Source organism: Falco naumanni, chromosome 1 (genome assembly GCF_017639655.2).
Source record: "Falco naumanni isolate bFalNau1 chromosome 1, bFalNau1.pat, whole genome shotgun sequence".
In the NCBI taxonomy this organism is placed as follows: Eukaryota; Metazoa; Chordata; class Aves; order Falconiformes; family Falconidae; genus Falco; species Falco naumanni.
The window spans coordinates 53512812-53531856 of record NC_054054.1 but is presented as its reverse complement, the minus strand read 5'-3'; the positions used below and the strand labels follow the sequence as shown (position 1 = coordinate 53531856).

The following is a 19045-nucleotide window of genomic DNA, read 5'->3' as shown; positions in this document are numbered from 1 at the left end:
TATAGTTTTTAAAGTATTAAAATGCAGCACCAGCTATTATTATTCTGCCTTAACAAGTCTTCTAATACAACATCTGATTTGTTACTGTGTCCTCATAGGGAAGCATCAGGAGTAGTGTGCATGACAGTGAGAAAGTAAACACATGCTTGCAATCAAATTAATGTATTTCATCTGTCTTCAACTAATAACAATCTGTCATGCTATCTATCTGAGAAGAGGCATAAACAGTTTATTTTGTGTTTGGAATAACTTCCTGGAGGTAGTTAATGTGACATGTAGTTTGTCTGACATGAGTATAACCAGATCAACACTCTAGATGTTTTCTTGATAACCTGAAAAAATTACTGAGAAAATCTGTACTGGAACTATATTTATATTTCTGTTTGAGCTTCCTTAAATCAGAGTAGTGGCATAGTTTTCAGGACTTCCATGAAAGAATTTCCTTTTCTTGGTGGTTATACAATTTTAGTGTGAGGAAAAAGATTGAAAGTATTAATAAAAATTTAACTACAAAAAGCTGCAGTTTGCACTCTGACATTGAGGTTTGAGTATTTGAGAAGTGTTTACTGTAGTAATTTAAAAGTACCAAGTCAAAACTGATTTTTAAAAAAGCTAGGTAATACATAAAGTGTGATAGTACTGCAGACTCAGTAAAGTTTGTTGTCAAATTAATTATGATTTCTGCATAACTCTGGTTATGCTTATGTTATATCAGATAATAATAATTAATATAACTTATTTGTAATGTCAGATTATTTTTTTATTTACACAGAAAGAACCTTTGTGTCTAATTGTGAAAGTGCACTTGCTTGAAGTTCTAAGTAACCCATTCAAATATTCTTTAAAAGCTGAGGCATAGTGAAATAGCTCCATCTTTTAGTGGGAAAGCAGTAGGTTACTGGTAAGCTGAGCAATAAAAATCTGGGGAGGTTTTTTTGTTGCTTTTTTAATCTTATTTTCTTTGGAGTGATGGTAGAATTAGAATTAAAACTGGGTTATATTGCTTATGGCAGAGGAGGCCTGAAAGGGGTCCCTTCTGGCCAGAGCGGTGGGACCGGCTAAGCTGTGCTCTGCTGAGGTGGTGTGGGGCAGAGGTCTGATAAACCAGGCAGTGAAGCCAGTAAAGCCCAGAATGCTGCTCCCAGTCTTCATCCAAATTGCTGGTTTGTCCTTTAGAACAGTAGATATTTGGCACCTCTTAGAGAAGTCCTTCTTTTATTCCACTTTTGCTTGTGCATGGGAGAAGCAGAACCTTCACGCTCTGAAATTAAACTGACTGCAGTTGTTGAGCAGTGTGTACTGCACGAGGGTAATTCCGTGTAACAGTATTTTCGTCTTCGGTTTGTTAGGTTTTCAGCTGTTCACGCTGGGTTTGTCCTTAAGAAATCATTGTGAAATTGTAGCAAAAAATAGGGTGAAAAAAAGGTAGTCATATACAGCCCCCTTTTCTATGACCCTGGAGTATTTTCAGAAGAGAAAATGTGTACATAATTTTAAGCACATGTAAATCAAATTAATAAATTATTAAAGCATTTTACTTGTCATGTCTGTGTGGGCTAATTGTGATAGCTCATTATTTAAACATTATGTAATTGTATACCTTGTGTGAACAGCTGCAAATACTTTGCAGAAAGATTTATATTTCATTTTTCACAGCATACTATAAAAGAATATATTTTTGTGTGGTACCATAGATTAATACAGATGTTTACTCATAACTTCAAAACTACCTTTAATGATATTAAAAGATGAAAAAGTTATAAAATGCACGATAACTGCAAAACTAGATAGTTGTAAATTCATTTATGTGTTAATACCAGTTTTAATGGCAATTACTGTAATTATGAATGAAAGAAAAGTTCAGCTTGGACAGGAGAACTGCCCATTTGTAACGGACTCCCTCGTGGTTACTGCAGTTGCAAGGTTTGAAAGTGAAAGACGGTCAGATCTGGGTGGATAGGTGTCCCTTTACTGAAATTCTCTGAACTGTCTCTTTCATCTTGTTTTTCGTACATATGGTTTAGAAAGTGGTTAGGTTAGTTATCACTGGTATAATCATCTAAAATGTCTGTATAGTTTTCAAGTGAAATCTCATGATCCAGGAGAAATACCCACAAACTATTAAACAGTCGGACTTGCTTAACATGCATTATGCATGCCACTCAGCTGTTTATACCATTCTGAACAAGTACTGTCACTATTTTTTCAGCTGCTTGGAAGTACCTGTACAACTTTTATATTTGTGTTTCTTCCAGAATTATCTGAAAGGAAGATTCATGTAAAATGGATGTTTTCCGACATAAAAAAACCCTGTAGTTTTACATGGAGTTCTTCTCCACTGATGTTATGAAAGAAGAGACTGGCAGTCCTGTGGGAAAGGGAGATAAATAGCATGAGGAGCAGCCTTTACATTTTGCAAAAATGGTGTTCTGTTGTCTTTTTAGAGTATGTGCAGTTATTTGCTTGTGTGACAATATTTAAATCAAAATATTCTATTATTACATTTTTGGCATTTTGAAAGAATATAAAACCGGAACATTGATCTCTTCTAACTGTTGATACATATTTTAAAATACTTACTGCCTTTGTGTTTGTACCAGTTGTATTACTCTGGTAAATTGTTACACATATTTTATTATTGCCTTAATTTGAAGACAATACAGCTGTGGGATTTGATAACACACTTTATTCCTTGAAGCAAACTCTGATGAGCTAATCATATTTGTTCTAGTTCATTTCAATGAAGCAGGTGAGCTAAAGTGGTATTTAAGCTGTTTGTTGGTTTTCCCCGTATATATGGTGTAATGGAATGGAAATGATTGTTTGTCCCTGCACAGTGGTGCTATGTGGCTTGTTGCAGGCTTTTTTTATCTTATGGAATGGTATGTATATCTGAATAGCGTAAAAGAAACAAATTTGGCATTAGTTTATTTACCATTAGTGGTTTCAGAGTCTCAGGTAAAAAGTAGCAGAATCATTGAATCAAGACTGAATTGCTCTTGAAGCACCCATTTGTGTTTTATCCAGCACTTCCTTGTGTTTTTCCCTTGCTCCTACCCAGTAAACTAAAATTTCAGTGACTTACTCTTAATTTCTCAAGAAAAGTTATGTAGAGATTTTTCTTTGAATAACTATTTATACTGTCTCAAGTGTTTGCTCAGAATTTTTCTATTTGATATCTAGCCTTTCAGACAGTCGTTGAAAATAGGGTTTCCTTTTCCATTTTGAGTTAGCACTATTAGCTTTTCACTGCAAATAAGTAATGTATAGCAGCAGTTCAAAAGATAATGAAAATGTTTTTTGTATAAATCACCTGAAGGTGTGACCTAATAAAATCTCTCTGGTCCTAACTTAAAATGACTGTTTTGTCCTTCTTCCAAATGTCACTTGCTCTCCACAGAGGTGTTTACTTCATGATGGTGTTTACTTCGTTTTCCTTACCTAAATTCTGCAATATTTTTACCTGTTTTTCTTCTCACATCTTCAGGAATGCCTTAAAGGGAGTATCTTTGGGATTTCTGTGGGAGTTCCATACTTCTCTCATAGGATTCTGTTTTCTTTTTTCACCTCACTAGAACTCTGTTTAGTCTCACCTACAAATCAAAACGGAATTCTCTAGAGTTCATGAGAAGCAAGTATTTTAGTAAGTCTTACCTACTTTTGCTACAGCAGACACTGATCTATGCTGGTTTAATCTTTGAGGGGAGATTTTCACTTGGATCTGTTTGGGTTGGTGGCAGTCGTGTCTGAATTCCTGAGGTTCCTAATCTATTTTTGTTGTGCCAGTATCTTTATGGGATACCTGTACATACAAACGTGTGTAGATCTGTTACTTATGGAGCAGCAATTTGTCTTGCTAGTTTTAATTAAAATTACTCTTCACACTAGACAAGCTTAAAGGTGAATGTTTAATTGTATTCCAGGGAAGCAAAAAGCTGGGCTCTTGACTAGTTGGTTGGAAACAGAGTTGCAGGAGGGGAAACATTCTCCAAAAAAATTCTCCATTCTCTCCATATATCTGTCAACTATGGGTTGCCAATCAGGCGAACAATACTATGACCTATCTCCCCTCACCATTGTTCGTGATGTCTGTCTGCTTCTTCCAATTTCAGTTTTCATGTGGTTCATTTCAGTATTCTATTTAATGCAAATAAACAGAGTGGTTCCTCTATAGTCAAGGAATTAGCAAGGTACTCCTTTTACACTTTAACTATGGCTTTGGTAACTTACACCTTTAACTGCCATTCCTACTACCTGTTGGTCCCATTTTTAAGAGCTTTAGAATATTAGAGGTGCTAGATCAAAGAAATAATCTCACTGCATTCTGTTAGATTTACACATTTTAGGCTTGCTTTAGCTTTTCATGATCAGAAAACATAATTTATTGATGTAGATAGCAGTTTGTGTTCCAGCACTTAACTCAAAGTACTAATTTGTAACATTTGTGTTCTTTAGAGAGTCACCGTTTGCAAATGGTTAAGTCTCTTTTCACTTTTCCAACAAAAATCCTTGTGTCACCTTTAGACATCCCATTGTGAATTTCTAGGCATCAGTTTATATTCTACTTGGTAAAAATGGAGCTATTAAGTTTTCCCCTGCTATTGTCTTCTTTCTCATTCTGTTCAGATGAGGAGGATGATTGTACCATCTGGCATGTAAGCTTCATTTTGGGCTGTTCTCTAAATGTTTGTGTTTGATGTGTATCCAAATCTTACAGATTCTTTCTTTGAGACCTTTGTTAGATATGGCCTATCATAACCATTACCACAGTTCAAATGTTCTTATTTTGCATCTTAATTTCAGTATTTCCTTTTCCTTGGCCAATGCAATGTTATCTAGTCATTTTAGAATATTCTGCAAGATTGTTTTCTTGGTTTGTAAAAATCAAAATGTATTTATGTATCTGATTCTCTTTCTTTTTATCCAGAATTTACTTCTCTTTGCCTTTATACTTTTCATGGCTTAAGTGCATTCTAGTACCATCCTTCATCCCAAGATACCTATTCCTGCTGTTAATTGGCTCATCATATGAGCCCGCATTGGCCAGCTGTTAGTTTTCTGTCTATGAAGTCCCTGCATTTCTTCTAAACATCTTTTTAGAAAATCATTTTTCTCCCCCAAATTCCTCCTTAAAGTCTTTTTGCTGCTATGTCTAAATAAAAGCTGGACAAGACTTATCTCCTGGTGTGCTAAGAATTCTGCCTGTCGAGCTGACCAATGTCAGATGTTCAAAAAAAAGGACCGCAGCATACCATTCACCCTGTTTTAGCTGATCTTCAGTAACTATGATCATGCCCTTAGCCTGTAGCAATGCAAAGTAATTTGAACTAGCATAGTCATTGACTGCAAACTGCAACTTTGTATGGTTAAATATTTATTAATGCTTGAAACCCTTTTCTTGTACTAAAACTGTGCTCTCTTTCATTGAGAGCTAATGTAACATGAATTGCCTTGCATTTACAGAGGACTGAGAGTGTGCACATGCACGGCTATCCGGCAGTTATCTAGCATAACAGTAGCCATACAGTTCATAGCAGGCTGCCCATCATTCAGAAGGCACAAGGTGAAATACTTGTAAGTGGGGAGAGGGACTGAGAATTATGCAAAATTCAGAAACATAATTTAATTTAATTTTCACTTCCAGTCTGTTAGACTTTTAATTTCTCTACTGTAGTAAAGTATATGCTCCGCTAACCATCTATTACTATTGATGTTTCTTTGAATAGAAAATAGGAGGCATTTGAGGATATGGTTTCCAGTATGGCAGTGGCATTGTCTTCCTGGAAATTCATCAACCTTTTAGAATGCTGTTGTGTTTTTCTACTTCCTTTTCTTTCCTTCCTGGGAAAGAGAGTTTGAGAGACTGTAACTTGTGAGCTTGTGTTTATGGACTTATATAAGCACACCATGGTATTTTAGAGCAATACAGTGTAAATGCTATCTATCTATTTATTTATTTCTGTTGTAATCGTGTGTAGGTTTTTAGAGTTGGGTATAGTTGAAGAAATACAGTGAGTGAAACTTGGAGGTGGGGTTAAGGTTCTTTTAAGAGCCCATCAAATAAAAATAAAGAAAATATATTTATTTTTCCCAAAAGAGTAATCTCACTGTTGTGCTTTCCAAGCTGCACTTAAAGCTAGTATGTGAAGAGTAAAAATAATAGTTAATAATTATATGGTTTAGGCAGTATGCTGTGTTTTATTCTTAAAAGTGTTTTAAGAGGCTCTTTTCTGGTAGTTATTTTTCAGAGAAAAAAAGTTAAGTAGCTATTACATAGACTGTTTGAGTTTTTAACAAAATTGTTATTGACTTTGGGGTTTATCTTAGTAGATGTATTTGTTCTTCCTGTTTTTTGTGAAACTATATATTCTACGTTTAGTATTATGAAAAACTGTACTGCAAACATTAGTGTTAATAGCTTAGTATTTTAGTCCTTCACAAATTAATGCCTGTGGTAACTGGATGATTTTAGGCCTGTTCTTATAAACAAGGCTTTACTGATGTGCAAGGAACAGTAATAATTGGCAAAAACTCCACATTAACCAAGGTAAGCAGTATAAATGGGGTGTAGGAATCCCCTGTTAGACTAAAAATCTCCAAGAGAAAATCTCCAGAGCTTACAAATTAAAGACCTCCAGTATCATTTTAAAATAAAGCCTTTTATGTAGTAGGAGAGCATTTTTTCAGCTGATAATCAAATGACACTATTATGCAGACTTACTAGATTTGCAAATTTACAAGTTTTTACAAGTCAGTTGGGTCCCTTCCTCAGGAAATCAGTTTAAGTTTTTTTTTCCTGTATTGACTGAAAGAGCCTGGTTGTCCTTAAATCCTTCTGAATATATTTGCCTTATAATTTGTCAGCATTGAGTCAACACCCTTATAGGAACTGTAATGCAATAAAAGAGAGAAACTGTTCAATATAGTTTCCAGTTACCTTAGGATCAGATTTGGAGAAACTGGAATGTACACAATAAAATCTGTGCAAGATTTGATTTCCGTGTTGTTTTGGAAGCAACTGGTGTTTTTAAACATAAAATACCATTTGAAAGCTTCGCTCTAGTCACTCTATTTGCAATGGTTGTAAAATGATAAAAATGAAAATGCGTGTGACACGTAAAATTTTACTGTTTTTAATTTTCTGAACCATACCTTTGTGGAATTGAAAGCTTCATGTGCAAGTAACTAAGCATCAGTGTTTTTACTTGGTTAATTTTTATTATAGGGAATGTTTTTGCTCTACCATGTACTACAATAAAGTTCTTTATAACTTGTTTACATTTTTTACTGAGGAAAAAATAGGTAGATTCAGATGTGCTTGGTGAACTCTGTTTTGTAAAAGTCTTTAGATTACACTGGAATCTCCAATATGCATCATGCTTGCAAAAAAGAATGTGCAAAATTTAGTTATGTCTCAGATTTTTGCATGTAGTTAGCAGTAAAATTGTTACAAATTGTTTGTGTATCCAGAATTATATTTGTCCTTTATTTCAGGTAAGAATTTGTTGCATTTGACTGTACAATTTAAATTGTGGTTTCAATTTAGTTTGAAAATAAAATTAATCTAATGTTATTACTTATTTTTATTTTAGCAAATGATTATAAAAAGAAAGAAACTTGGATTTGCATACACCTGTGAAGGAACAGATTACATCTCATATGTTTCCAATGAAAAATTTCAAAGACAGGTAACTGAATGGGCTCCACTGTAGTAATTTTTCCTTTCTTCAAATTATTTTTAGTTGACCTGGAGCATATGCGCACAGTGAAAGTTGACAAGCACCAGCGATTTTGTCAGGAAAACAATTTCAGTAGCCATTTTGTGTCGGCCAAGACAGGAGATTCTGTGAGTAAGAAAAATAAAACCCTTGTAGATTTTTTTTGGTTTTGTTTTAAAGATGCTATTTTATTATACTCCACATATCAAACCATTGAGAACTTGGGCTGCTGCAGGTCCTTTTTGCCCTGCCTAGTTCCATGAAAAATAATCTTTGTATGAGTGTATATATTCTTTATTAGTTACAGCGGCTTCTCATCTGATTTGAAGTTTGAAGTATAGATTTTAATATGGAAATGATCTAGTTTATACATCAACAAGATGACTGAGACCAGCTGCATCTCTGTTTGCTATCTGTCTGTAGTTAAATGTATTTCTTCATTTCAGATGGATTCCCGTCTTATAGACTATCAATATAGGAACTTTCAACAGTTGATAACATCACAGGACCCTATTGCGATCAGAGTTTTTATTATGGGTCCTGAGCCATGAGAGACACTCCCTCTGCAGGTCCATTGAAATATGAACATTATGGTATTTATAATCCTTTGCAGAGTATGTTTATGAAGAGTCTTTTGACTCTGAGCTGAGTGGTTTGTTTTAGTTGGAAATGTATGGAAGAAAAGGTTCTTTTTCAGTTGACTGTATCAGTCAAATTAAATGACATCATATTGTTTTGCTAGATATCTGTCATGTGCATAATGTCACATTCCCATAAAACAGTCCTGTATCTATCTCCTTAATGTTACTTATTGACAACATAATTTATTTTTAATGTTATTGAACAGTAAGACCATGTTTAATTGTATGAGGGTATAATCCATAATCCTGTAATAGAAATGGAATCCTTATTATAAGACCTTTGATGAAACTTACACAATGGACTGCCTAATTTTATAAGGTAATGTTTTTTCTGTGAAGTCTAACAATACTGCTATTACAAACACAGTGAGTGCTGATTCTCCTTATGGTTTGTGTAAAATCTTTGGCATAATTTTTAGTTTTCAGTGTGAAAAGTCGAGCTTTTTTGTAACTTTATAATACTTCACTCAATGAAATGTGCATCTGATAAAATATCTTCCTTTCTCAAGGAGACAACCTTTTTGTGGGATTTGGTAATAGGAAGAAAAACCAGTTCTTTTTATAAGGTTCAAATCTTTAACATTAAAAATTATGAATGAATCTATCTTGATCTTTTTAATTGATTCATGAATTACACATCCCACTATATATGCTGATTGTACTTTTTTAAACTGTTTAAAAACAAAAGTGAATGTGAACATACCTAGAAAGCATTAGCCAGAAATCTCTGTTTAAATATCTACTAACAAAAGAAGGTATGAGTTTACAGTCATTCATTTTTAGTTTCAATATAAATTTGAATGAACTCTTTCACTGTTACCGCACAGTGGCCTTTCAAAATCTTCATGTATTTTGGTAGTTATGCAAGAAAGACAGGGTGTTTACCCTAGACAGGACAGAAGAAGAGGCCATCCATTGCTGCTGTGGATATAGACTAGAAGAGTCTTAAATACTCACTTAAGACAAATTATTTGTTTTGTTTACCTCAGATCTTTCCAACAAAATTGTTTGCAAAAGATAATTTAATGTACATAGAAAAGCCCGAAAGTCTCCTCAGGGGAGAAAAAAAGTCAGGAAAGATTTAGTATAGCTGTCATACTCTCCATCAAATTTCATAGCTAAAGCACTGAATTTGTGCCTAATGTTTTATGCACAAAGCATCCTCGTGGCAGATGATCTAGCTCAGTACACCTGAGAGCCTGATGCGGGTTAAAGTAGGTGTCTGGAGAAGGGAAGCCTGTTCAGGATTTCCTTTCTTGCTGTGGGGATGCCAGTAGAATAGACCAGGTAGTTCAGAGAAATAGAAATTATTTTGGAGTTGGCCATGGTTGGTTGGTTGTGCCGCTAATCCGTTACTGGTTTCAGTGTCAGGTATAAGAAGACATTGTGTAAATGGTAATTTTTTGATTTTTCATTGAAAATTACTAAAAGCCCTTACACAGGACTTACCTTTTGGGAGTGGCAGCTGCATGATGAAGAGCAATGTTAGTAGTTCAGATTTTGAGCTCAGTCAAATAACAATGTGTAGCTTGACAGTAGTGTTCAGCAGCAGTGCAAGCTTAAGATCCTCTCTTTAACATCTCTTGTGTTCTTTAATCTCATTTAAAATCCAGCTGCCTAAACAGTAAGATTGGTGGACTGGATTGAGATGAAGTAAAGGTGTTATTTAAGATAGTGTTGCCACCCAATGTTATCTGTCAAACCGTGTCCAAAGTCTAACTCTGCCAGGCTGCTGCATGCCATACAAATCTTGTTTCCTAGATGCTTCTATTCACTGCAACAACCAGAATGTTTTATAAGACTTTTCAGAACAAACGTATTATTGCTTGGCTTTTGTAATGCTAATGTTTTTTAAATGTGTGTAGCAGAGATTTTGGTGAACTTGATGCTCAGTTCTGTTGTTCTCAATTCCAGAAACCTACACCTCTGTTGCACAATATGCTGGGTAATATATTTTTGTGCTAAACGTTAGTGAATACCCTTATTCATATTTTATAGCACTGAGAGTAGTATTTGAGAGGTGGGTTGTGTAAAAGCTTGTTTAAACTTCAGTCTCTGGAGGCACAGTAGAAGTTTTGCTTAACAATCCAGCATACTGTTCATTCCTTGTACTATTGTTGAGTTATTTTCTCCAATTTTTAAACAAAATTGAATGTACCAGATGAGGTTATTTTCAGATCTGTTTTGCAGAGGTCATAATTTTGTATATCCCATTGTTTACAGTTCAAAAATGGTATGATACATTTGAAAGAACCTCAAGGATGTCTGTTTTTAATCATTTAAATGCAATTTAATTTTTTTCCATAGGTCTTCCTGTGTTTTCAGAGAATTGCTGCTGATATACTTGGCATCAAATTAAACAAAGCAGAATTGGAACAATCACAGGTGATTTTCCACAAATACATATTTTTTCTTAGTATTTTATTTAGTATTAAAAAAAAATCTCATTGCAAATAACTGTCCTTTAAAGCAGCTGCATTTGTTGGTCTGAAGACAATTATTTACTTTCACAACAGCTTTTAAATAATATAATTCTATATTTATCCATCATGATAAACTTGATGAAAGAAGAAAATATATGTTCAAAAAATTAGAATAAAACCCTTTAGTTTGAGAGCTGTTTCTTTAAAAATAGTGCTTAAAATTGGTTTAGAAGTTAAAACATCTGTATGTATGCATATAATGTACAGGTAGCATGGAAGTTACTCTTATGTATACATTAAATACCGTATATTGATGTCAGATACAGTTTATATGACAATTGTTCTTTTTTAATTCTTTACGTATTTAAAACCAAATTTCATTTTAGAACACTAAAAATGTAAGTGATAGAGCATGTAAGCTTCTGTGAGTAGAAATTTTCCAAATCTATCTTCATTGTAATTATACAGTAAAAATATTAGTTGTCAGAGAGTCAAGAATTAACTATATCAAATCTTACGTTTGATAATCTCAGATTTTAGTCTTCATTGTGTACCTGTATAATACAGGACCTCAGCTGTGACTGTCTGCCTCTGGGAAGGAATATTGACTTTGTAAGGTCACTATTTCCCATTTTATCCTGATATGCAAATGAGAAATTAATCCTATTCTGGTTCAGTATACCCATTCTTAGTGGCAGGCAGACCCGTGGAGTCACGCGTTTGGGGAGCTATTATGGCTCCCTGGCATCTATGATTATTTTTCTCACCCTACCAATCCCAAATAATCGCCCCCTAAAGGAGCAGCATGATTTCTGCTCTTGCATTTTGTGTTTTGTTCTTTGCATTATGAGTGTTATCTAGGGGATTTTCTGCCATTTCCTCTGCAGTTAGAAAGGACTGAGAGAGGGGAGAACGTTCCACTGCACTAGGTGGGAAGGTTGTCAAGAAGATTGTCTCCCATTCTCTTACATGGGTTAGCAGTCAGTTAGGGATGTGAATATAGTGATTTCACTGTGAACACATGGCAAAACCCTGCTCCATGTATGTCCTGCTGTGGACTGTAGCAGAGCTTTGCTGCAGTTGATGCTGTTCAGTAATTGCTGTATGCAAAATGGCCCTAATGAACGCATTGTTTTAGGACCTTACAAATTAATTGGGAAAAGATGGTTTTGCCGTTTTTAAAAATTTGAGCTGTAACTATGTTAATTAAAATGTGAGTCCTTGCTTTACTATGTCTGTCAGAGTTGGAAGTCACTGAGTTTTTACCACGGAAAGTTAGGAGAGCAAAAATGTGTTAATTGTTCAAGAAAGCAAGCAAGCAAGAGCGTTTCTAATATAACCCCCTTTTTCTTACCACCACCTTCTTCTAGTTCCTGCTTCTAAAAATAATTTTCCTGCCAGTAAGACTGTGTGCAAAGGTTTAAACCAGAAAGATTTTATGCGAACCCAGTTTCAGAAACCTCAAAACCAGAAGATTGTCCTACTGAGGCAACCCTTACTATAATGATGTTTGAGATTACAATACACTTATTTTAAATTTACTTACTGAACCAAAAAGTAGCTGTTCTAGTGGTATAATATACTGGAACTTCTAGTTTTACCAACATTAAACAAGTACCACAAAATAAGTCAACAAGTTTATTTAAAAAAAAAAAAAAAGCAAAACATTTCTTAGGTAAGCTTGGTCTCCTGCTTTTTGAAATGTACAATAAATATGTAATTTCTGAAAGTGTTTTGCCACAGCAGTGTTTACAATCTGTGCTGAAGTGGTTAACTAGAAAACTGTATTGCAAACAGTAAAATGGTAAAATACACTTACAATGCATATCTAACATGCAAAGCTAAGGTGCTTTGAAAAGATGTAATTTATAGGCAGAGAAATATTGAGTGTGTCTTTTCAATAATCCTTTACTACTAAGGCACCATCCATCTATTGTTCTGAGCTCCATGTTTATTTGCATATAAATAATTCAGCACATAAGAGTTCTTTAATTTTTCTTTGGTTGTTTAGCTAGCACTGGAACATTAGTCTTAGACCTCTCTGTGCTGTGTCGTGTTGTGTTCTGGTAACTCAGGTGTAAGCTTGTAGACAGGTATCCAAATACCTTAAAAAGAGAATATAATAAATGGGGTTATACAGAAAATTGTAGCTTTCTAAAGAAAGTGTGTATTTTTACGTTTTTTTTAAAAGTAAGAATCTTAATACAGCCCTGACTCAAGAATACATAGCTACTTATGTCAAATTGGTATCAGCTTTAAGTAGGCTTCCTCTTACCTTAGCATTGTAATTACAGTTTTTAATTTTGTTGAGCGGATCAATGGAATATGCAATACATGGATCAGACAAAGTTTGTATTATGCAAATTGCAGTAGCAATAGCCTATGAATAGCTAATATGCATAAATTAAATACTCACTGTGGCCCACATATTGCTGTTAATGCGTTTCCAAGCTATAGTGATAAAACTAAAAAAGATAAAAGAATTCCCAAACCCTAAAGAACCAAGAACAACAAAAGAAGAAAGAAAGAAACAAAGCCAGAAAACAGATCTGGACAGAAAAACTTCATTGTCGCCATTCAGGTACAGCAGAAGCCTCTACGTGGTGCTACACTGTGCATGCAGCTAGAGAGAGAATGCTGGAAAGCAACTGCCTGACTTTGCAAAGTTCTGCTAATCGAGCATAGCTTCAATCTACTCCGAACAAGCAACGGTTGTTACCAGTAAAACATTTGCTTCCTTTGAGAGTGCTATTTTGAGTGGGCTGTAAGAATTGCCCCCATTTAACTTAGTGAGAAACCAATGGGAACTGTATTGGAGGGTCTGTTGGTCGTATCTTAAGATTCATTGTTGTATGGAACCAAATACCCTGGTCACTTAAGATAGAAAAGGGAAATATTTGCATAAAACTGGAGAAGGAAAACTAATCTTCATGTCCTCAGGGAGATGAATAGAGGGATATGTCTTGAGAGAAATTAATTAGTCTGGAGTGGAAAAGCCTAATTGGAGTAATGTGTAGATGCTGTTTCCCAATAGCATGGAGCTGATCTCTTGGCTGGAAGGACGTGGTGTGAGATGATGTTGTCATTACTAGGTTTCTGATTGACCACAGACTTTCCCTCCATCTGTAGAATAGGCATAGGGCTTTCTTAAGTTGTGGAACAGTTATGTGAGTGTGTTCCTTAAAATTTTTAGGCATTTAATACTCTAGCTATTGGACTATAAAAGTGGATAGATGGATACTAGATAAAAGCTATAAAGAAACAAATAAAACCAATACAATAGTAAGTGTGACTCATCCTTAAATCAGTAAGTACGCAAGTGTTGACTTGGATTTAATCTTTAAACAGAGTAAAATACATTTTAGTTTTTACAGATGTGCACTACTTATACACTGGATTATATCTTTGCATTTTTCATATTTGTGTAACATGAGATTTCCTCATTTTGAAAAATTACAAGGTTGCTGCTTGAATATGCTTGTCAGAGAACATCAGATGTTTTCATTCAGTCTAGGTGGTGACAAAATATAAAATGAAATACTAAGTTTGTGTAAAATGCCAACAATGAAATCCTACATGTCAATTAAGTTTTATTATATATTTCTTCATTGTTACTGATTGTCTAATATTGAGACTACTCTTTAAAACATTGTTTCTAGCACTTTTGATTTTATGCCTGAAAATCATATTTCTTGTGTTTAAAATCGATTATAATTGTCACAGTCACTAGGAAGATCTTAGAAGTGACTTACAGGTGGCTAGAAATGAGTAATAGGAATTACAAACACATAATTTTAACTTGTAGGAATTTGTAGGGTTTGGCTCATGGCTTTTGAGCTTTGATGACTGGCAGAACTGCAGAAGCTCTGTGAAAAGTGAATGGGGTTCTTGGTTCCCTTCAAAGTAATAGTGCAACTTCTGTTAATTAACTGCAAGAACAAGCCTTAGAAACTGAATTATTTACCATGCATTGTTTTAGAAAACAGCTGCAGCAGTTTAAGATATTAATGCAACCCAAGCTATTTGTTACTGCCCTTTTGCTGGAATTTATCACTCCCACAGCAGAATCAGAAAATGGAAGGTGATCATGTGCCTTGGCCACATCAGGGTGAAGTTGTGCAGCTTAGCTTAAACTGCTGCTGAAAGTTGTTTTTAAGTGAAGCTGCCAGACTTTGTGCTGAAGCGGATGAGGTGCAAGTACACGTTACATTCCACCAGCTCTCCTTTGGCAGCAGTGATCTCCAGCAGAGGAATAGGACAGACATTTGGGGGTGGTAAGTTTTTAAACTATCTCAGCTAGAGCTACTAAACCTTGTCTGTTAACATGCTGAGATGACTGTTAATCAAACCTTTATTTGGACAAAACTGTGGTGAAACAAAGAACTAGGTTACTTTTTGTGCGTGACTGGAAAGTAGAGCATGTTTTTGAAATGGAGCAGTTCTAGAGTAAGAAATTTGCAGATTCTGACTTTCAGTCCTCAAAATACTCTCCCTTTTAAATCACAAGGATCTGATGAAATTTAAGGAAATAGCTCCTTCACTATAATGAAATGTTTTTTTTCTATATTTTGTACTTTCAACCGTACTATAAGAACTGCATGGGGTATAGCTTTGTTCCTTGGCATTGTCAAGAGCTCGCATTTTTGTAAGTGATGTGTAGTTTTCTGTTTAACTAAATGCCAGTTAAGCAAACTAGGGTGTGTGTGCCAGCTTTTTACAATAAAATATTTGGCAGAGAAGTCAGATCTGGAATTCAGAGCACCTGCACCAAGAAAGGTTATTTCTCATTATTGACAGTGCTTTGAACCACGGCAATTATATGCTTGACATAGAAACTGATACAAAGATGACAAAATTTTTAGTTACCATGACGTTAATAAAAGAAATGTTGCAGCGGTATTTTTTTACTCTTATTTAGATGAAATTCCTTTAGAAAATCCAAGTCATTTATGATAGTCAGTTTCTTGCTACAGCATGCCTAAGCATGGGTCACTAACCTGCCTGTGTTTACAGGATGGGATTTAGACCAATGTTTCAAGGAACAATTAATTGCCTATTGATTGCAAGACTTCCCCCCCGCACCCACCCCCACCCCAGCTCCAGTCAAAAGATTGGTATGAAGAAACTAGGTCTTGTGAGGTCGGATAACACTGTTTAATGCTAAAACTCCTACTACTGCCTTACATGGGATTTAGCAACCTTTGCCTTGAAAACATCAGGCCAGGAGTCCAGTAAATCATGAGTGTGTCCCCTAGATAAGATAATATGAATGTGATCAATTAAACTCAAGAAGAATACATCAGCAGCTAATAAATCCAGATCCCTTACCAGCCAGTTCACTCTTGCTTGACGGATGGGTTTTATTTGCAGAGGTATCTTTAACATACGTGGTTTATATATTCATATAATCCGGTTTATATATTGTTTCCTTTAAAATAACAGTATTTCTGCATTTCTCCATTCAGTTTATGCTGGAAAATATGTTGTGTAAAAGTTGAAGTATTTAAAGAAAAAAATACTAAACTGGTTTAGGATATCTTTCATAGCAGACCTACCTGTTCTGTGACTTCTTTGCAGAAATTGTTCTGAGATTTTTTCTCCCCTTTGCATGAATAACTACTAATAGCGACAAAACTTTCAACAGTTTTGTTTGTCTTTAAGGGGAAAAATGAGAGCCTTTTATTTTTATGTGAAGTAAAGAAAAACCAAAGCTTGCAGCACTTAGATGTGAGGTTGTTAGTTTGTTACTGTTTTTTATTCTATATTTGGTTATAACATGATAGTTATGTGATGGAAAAGATCCATGTGTACATCTAATGCACTTGTAACAATTGTTGCTAGGAAGCTAACTAATGTAATATTTAGATCCCCTAGACTGAAAAGATTAGGCCATTGTCATCTTTTCTTCCACTGAGTTGCCTTCCTTTTTATTCCCTTCCTTCTCTTGCTTTAATACACTTTCATTGATTGCACGTTTGAACGTTTCCCTTCAGTGCTTTGAAAGGGCATGTCCTTGAAGAAGCTTGAGAAGCAGCCCTGATGCTGGTAGTGACGCTTTCGGCTAGACACATTGCTCTTGTATCATATGGCCTGAAAACAAATGTGCTTTTGTTTTGCTTTGCGTAGTCTTATATCATTCATTCATTCTTTGCAACTACTGATGAATATCTCCATTTTTTTTCCTTCTCTTTTAACATTCTTCTCCTTGCTCGCTATCCATTACGTTGATACATGATTAACAGCATGTTGTCAGGGCAGAACTAGTGAAATATCCTGAAGAAGATAATCAACAGCACAACACTTCCAACTGCCAGAGCAAAGTCTGCTCAATGCAGTAGTTCAGGTATTGATGGAAAACTTGGGGTTTTGTTTTGTTCTTGTTTTTTCTAAGCTGCATTACTTTTACCTGTTGCAATACGTTTGATTGGAAAAATATATTTTGTATTTGTAAGCACTTGTAATACTTAACATATTAATTTGGAACTCTGTGTACAGTTACATGGTGTTTCTGAGAGAAACCATGAGAGTTCATAGCAAATTTGAAATACTTCATGTTACTATATTAGGAAGGTCCTTCAGTGCTGTATATTCAAAATGTTACATAGCTGCCTCAAATGGACACTAAATTGGAATCTCATTTCCTTCTTATATAGGAGAGACCAACAGTCTTATCAAATGCTTTGTAAATAGAATGGGTAGTATCTGTTGGTTCTGTATTAGAAAAGAAACATTAGTCAGTTTGACTATCAAAACTTTTTTGAAATATAGTTATGTTTGGAATTTACTTTGAATTCTGTCCATATTTTCCTGTGAAGTGTTTGGAGTAAAGTTGGAAAGACAAACTTACATACAATTTCCAGTTACAATTTAGGCAGTTATTCTTAAAGAATGCATACCATAGTCTTTGCAAACAAATACTGCTTTATTATTTCCATACAGAACAACTTTCATGGAAGTAAAACTGTATTTGTTGCTTTTGCAAAAAAGTCATGTTCCATTTGTAGTGTTGTGAAAACCTACCAAGGCATTTCCTTCTGCTTAGTGTGGATTAACTGGTATTTAGAATGAGAATTAGCATCTGATAAGAGTTTCTGTGAAGTAATGAAAAAAACCCCAAAGCAGTGGCTGTTTTGCCCAACTTTTTCCCCCCTCATATTTTATAGTAAAATATCTGTTGAATGCTTTGTCAGCATGAGGATATTATCTGATTATTACTGTGTTTTCTTTTATGACAGAGGGTGGTGAAGGCAGATATTGTCAACTACAGTCAGGAGCCTGTGACAAGAACCGTTAATCCTCCTAGAAGCTCAATGTGTGCAGTTCAGTGACTGTGCTATTCTTCTCTGGTTTGGTACTTTTGGTGGTCCTCCTACCTTAAGGCAGGCTCTGGAATTACCAGAAACTTTGTTTTAACAGTGACCATTGCAACAATGCAACTAGAGGTTTCAAAAACATGTTGCACCACCGTACGTTGAGAAGCAGCAGGCAGTTTTTTGACTGGCTGAAATTCAAACGTGAGACCACACACTTTGAAAAATTAAGACCTATATTCTTTAAAATTATATTTAAATAAAGCAGTATAACTGTATTATATATGCTTCCTCCTATCTATTTGACAGATACTGGAATAAAAATGGATGAAGAAGTCCTGCATTAAAAATACTTTTAAAGACATCAGCATGGAAGGGTATTTTACCAAAGCAGTTTTAAATTTTTTTTCTCTTTATTTTTTTTCCTCATGTGATCTGAACTAGCACTCCGCAAAATGTAACTTGGAAGAGCCATTGCTGGAATAATTTTAAGCACGTAATATATTTTATCTAGGGATGATTTTTTTAAGTATTCTGTTAATATATTTACATAGTGGAAAATGTGTAAATTGTATCCAGTAAGAAACAGTGCTTGAAATAAAGCTGTAATATAAAAATAATTACTTTTATGAAGTCTCAAGTTGTCTCCCTGGATGCTCTGAAGTATGCTAGTGTGTTTTTGTATTTTTATTACTACATCAGCTTTACTTCTTGCAATAGTTGTTATGCTCATATGTCTTCATGAATATGGATGAAGCTCAGTCAACAGTTTGGGGTGTAAATGTTGAGTGATATATTCAGCATGCATTAGAAACTGTTGATAGATCAGTTAGCATCAGTCATTTTTAATAACTAACTGAATGACTTTTGGCCTGGTACTCTTTTCTTTCTAGTTCAGAGTAAATGACAAATAAAAAGCTGCCTGCTCTGTGACCATCACATTTCTCCTCTGT

The 19045-nt window shown here is 34.8% G+C and overlaps 1 protein-coding gene across 2 annotated transcripts in view; it reads left to right on the top strand.

Annotated features, from left to right (window-relative positions):
• Positions 1 to 18712, top strand: part of RAB28 (RAB28, member RAS oncogene family) — a 66093-nt gene extending 47381 nt beyond the window's left edge. The window contains exons 5-8 of one of the 2 annotated variants that reach the window (XM_040594140.1): positions 7743 to 7846; positions 10667 to 10744; positions 17025 to 17125; positions 18018 to 18712. In XM_040594140.1, the coding sequence (XP_040450074.1) occupies positions 7743 to 7846; positions 10667 to 10744; positions 17025 to 17120 (278 nt within the window). In that variant the 3' untranslated portion in view covers positions 17121 to 17125; positions 18018 to 18712. The remainder of the gene's footprint in view (positions 1 to 7742; positions 7847 to 10666; positions 10745 to 17024; positions 17126 to 18017) is intronic. The other variant, XM_040594148.1, reaches the window with a different exon arrangement.
• The last annotated feature ends 333 nt before the right edge of the window (positions 18713 to 19045 follow it).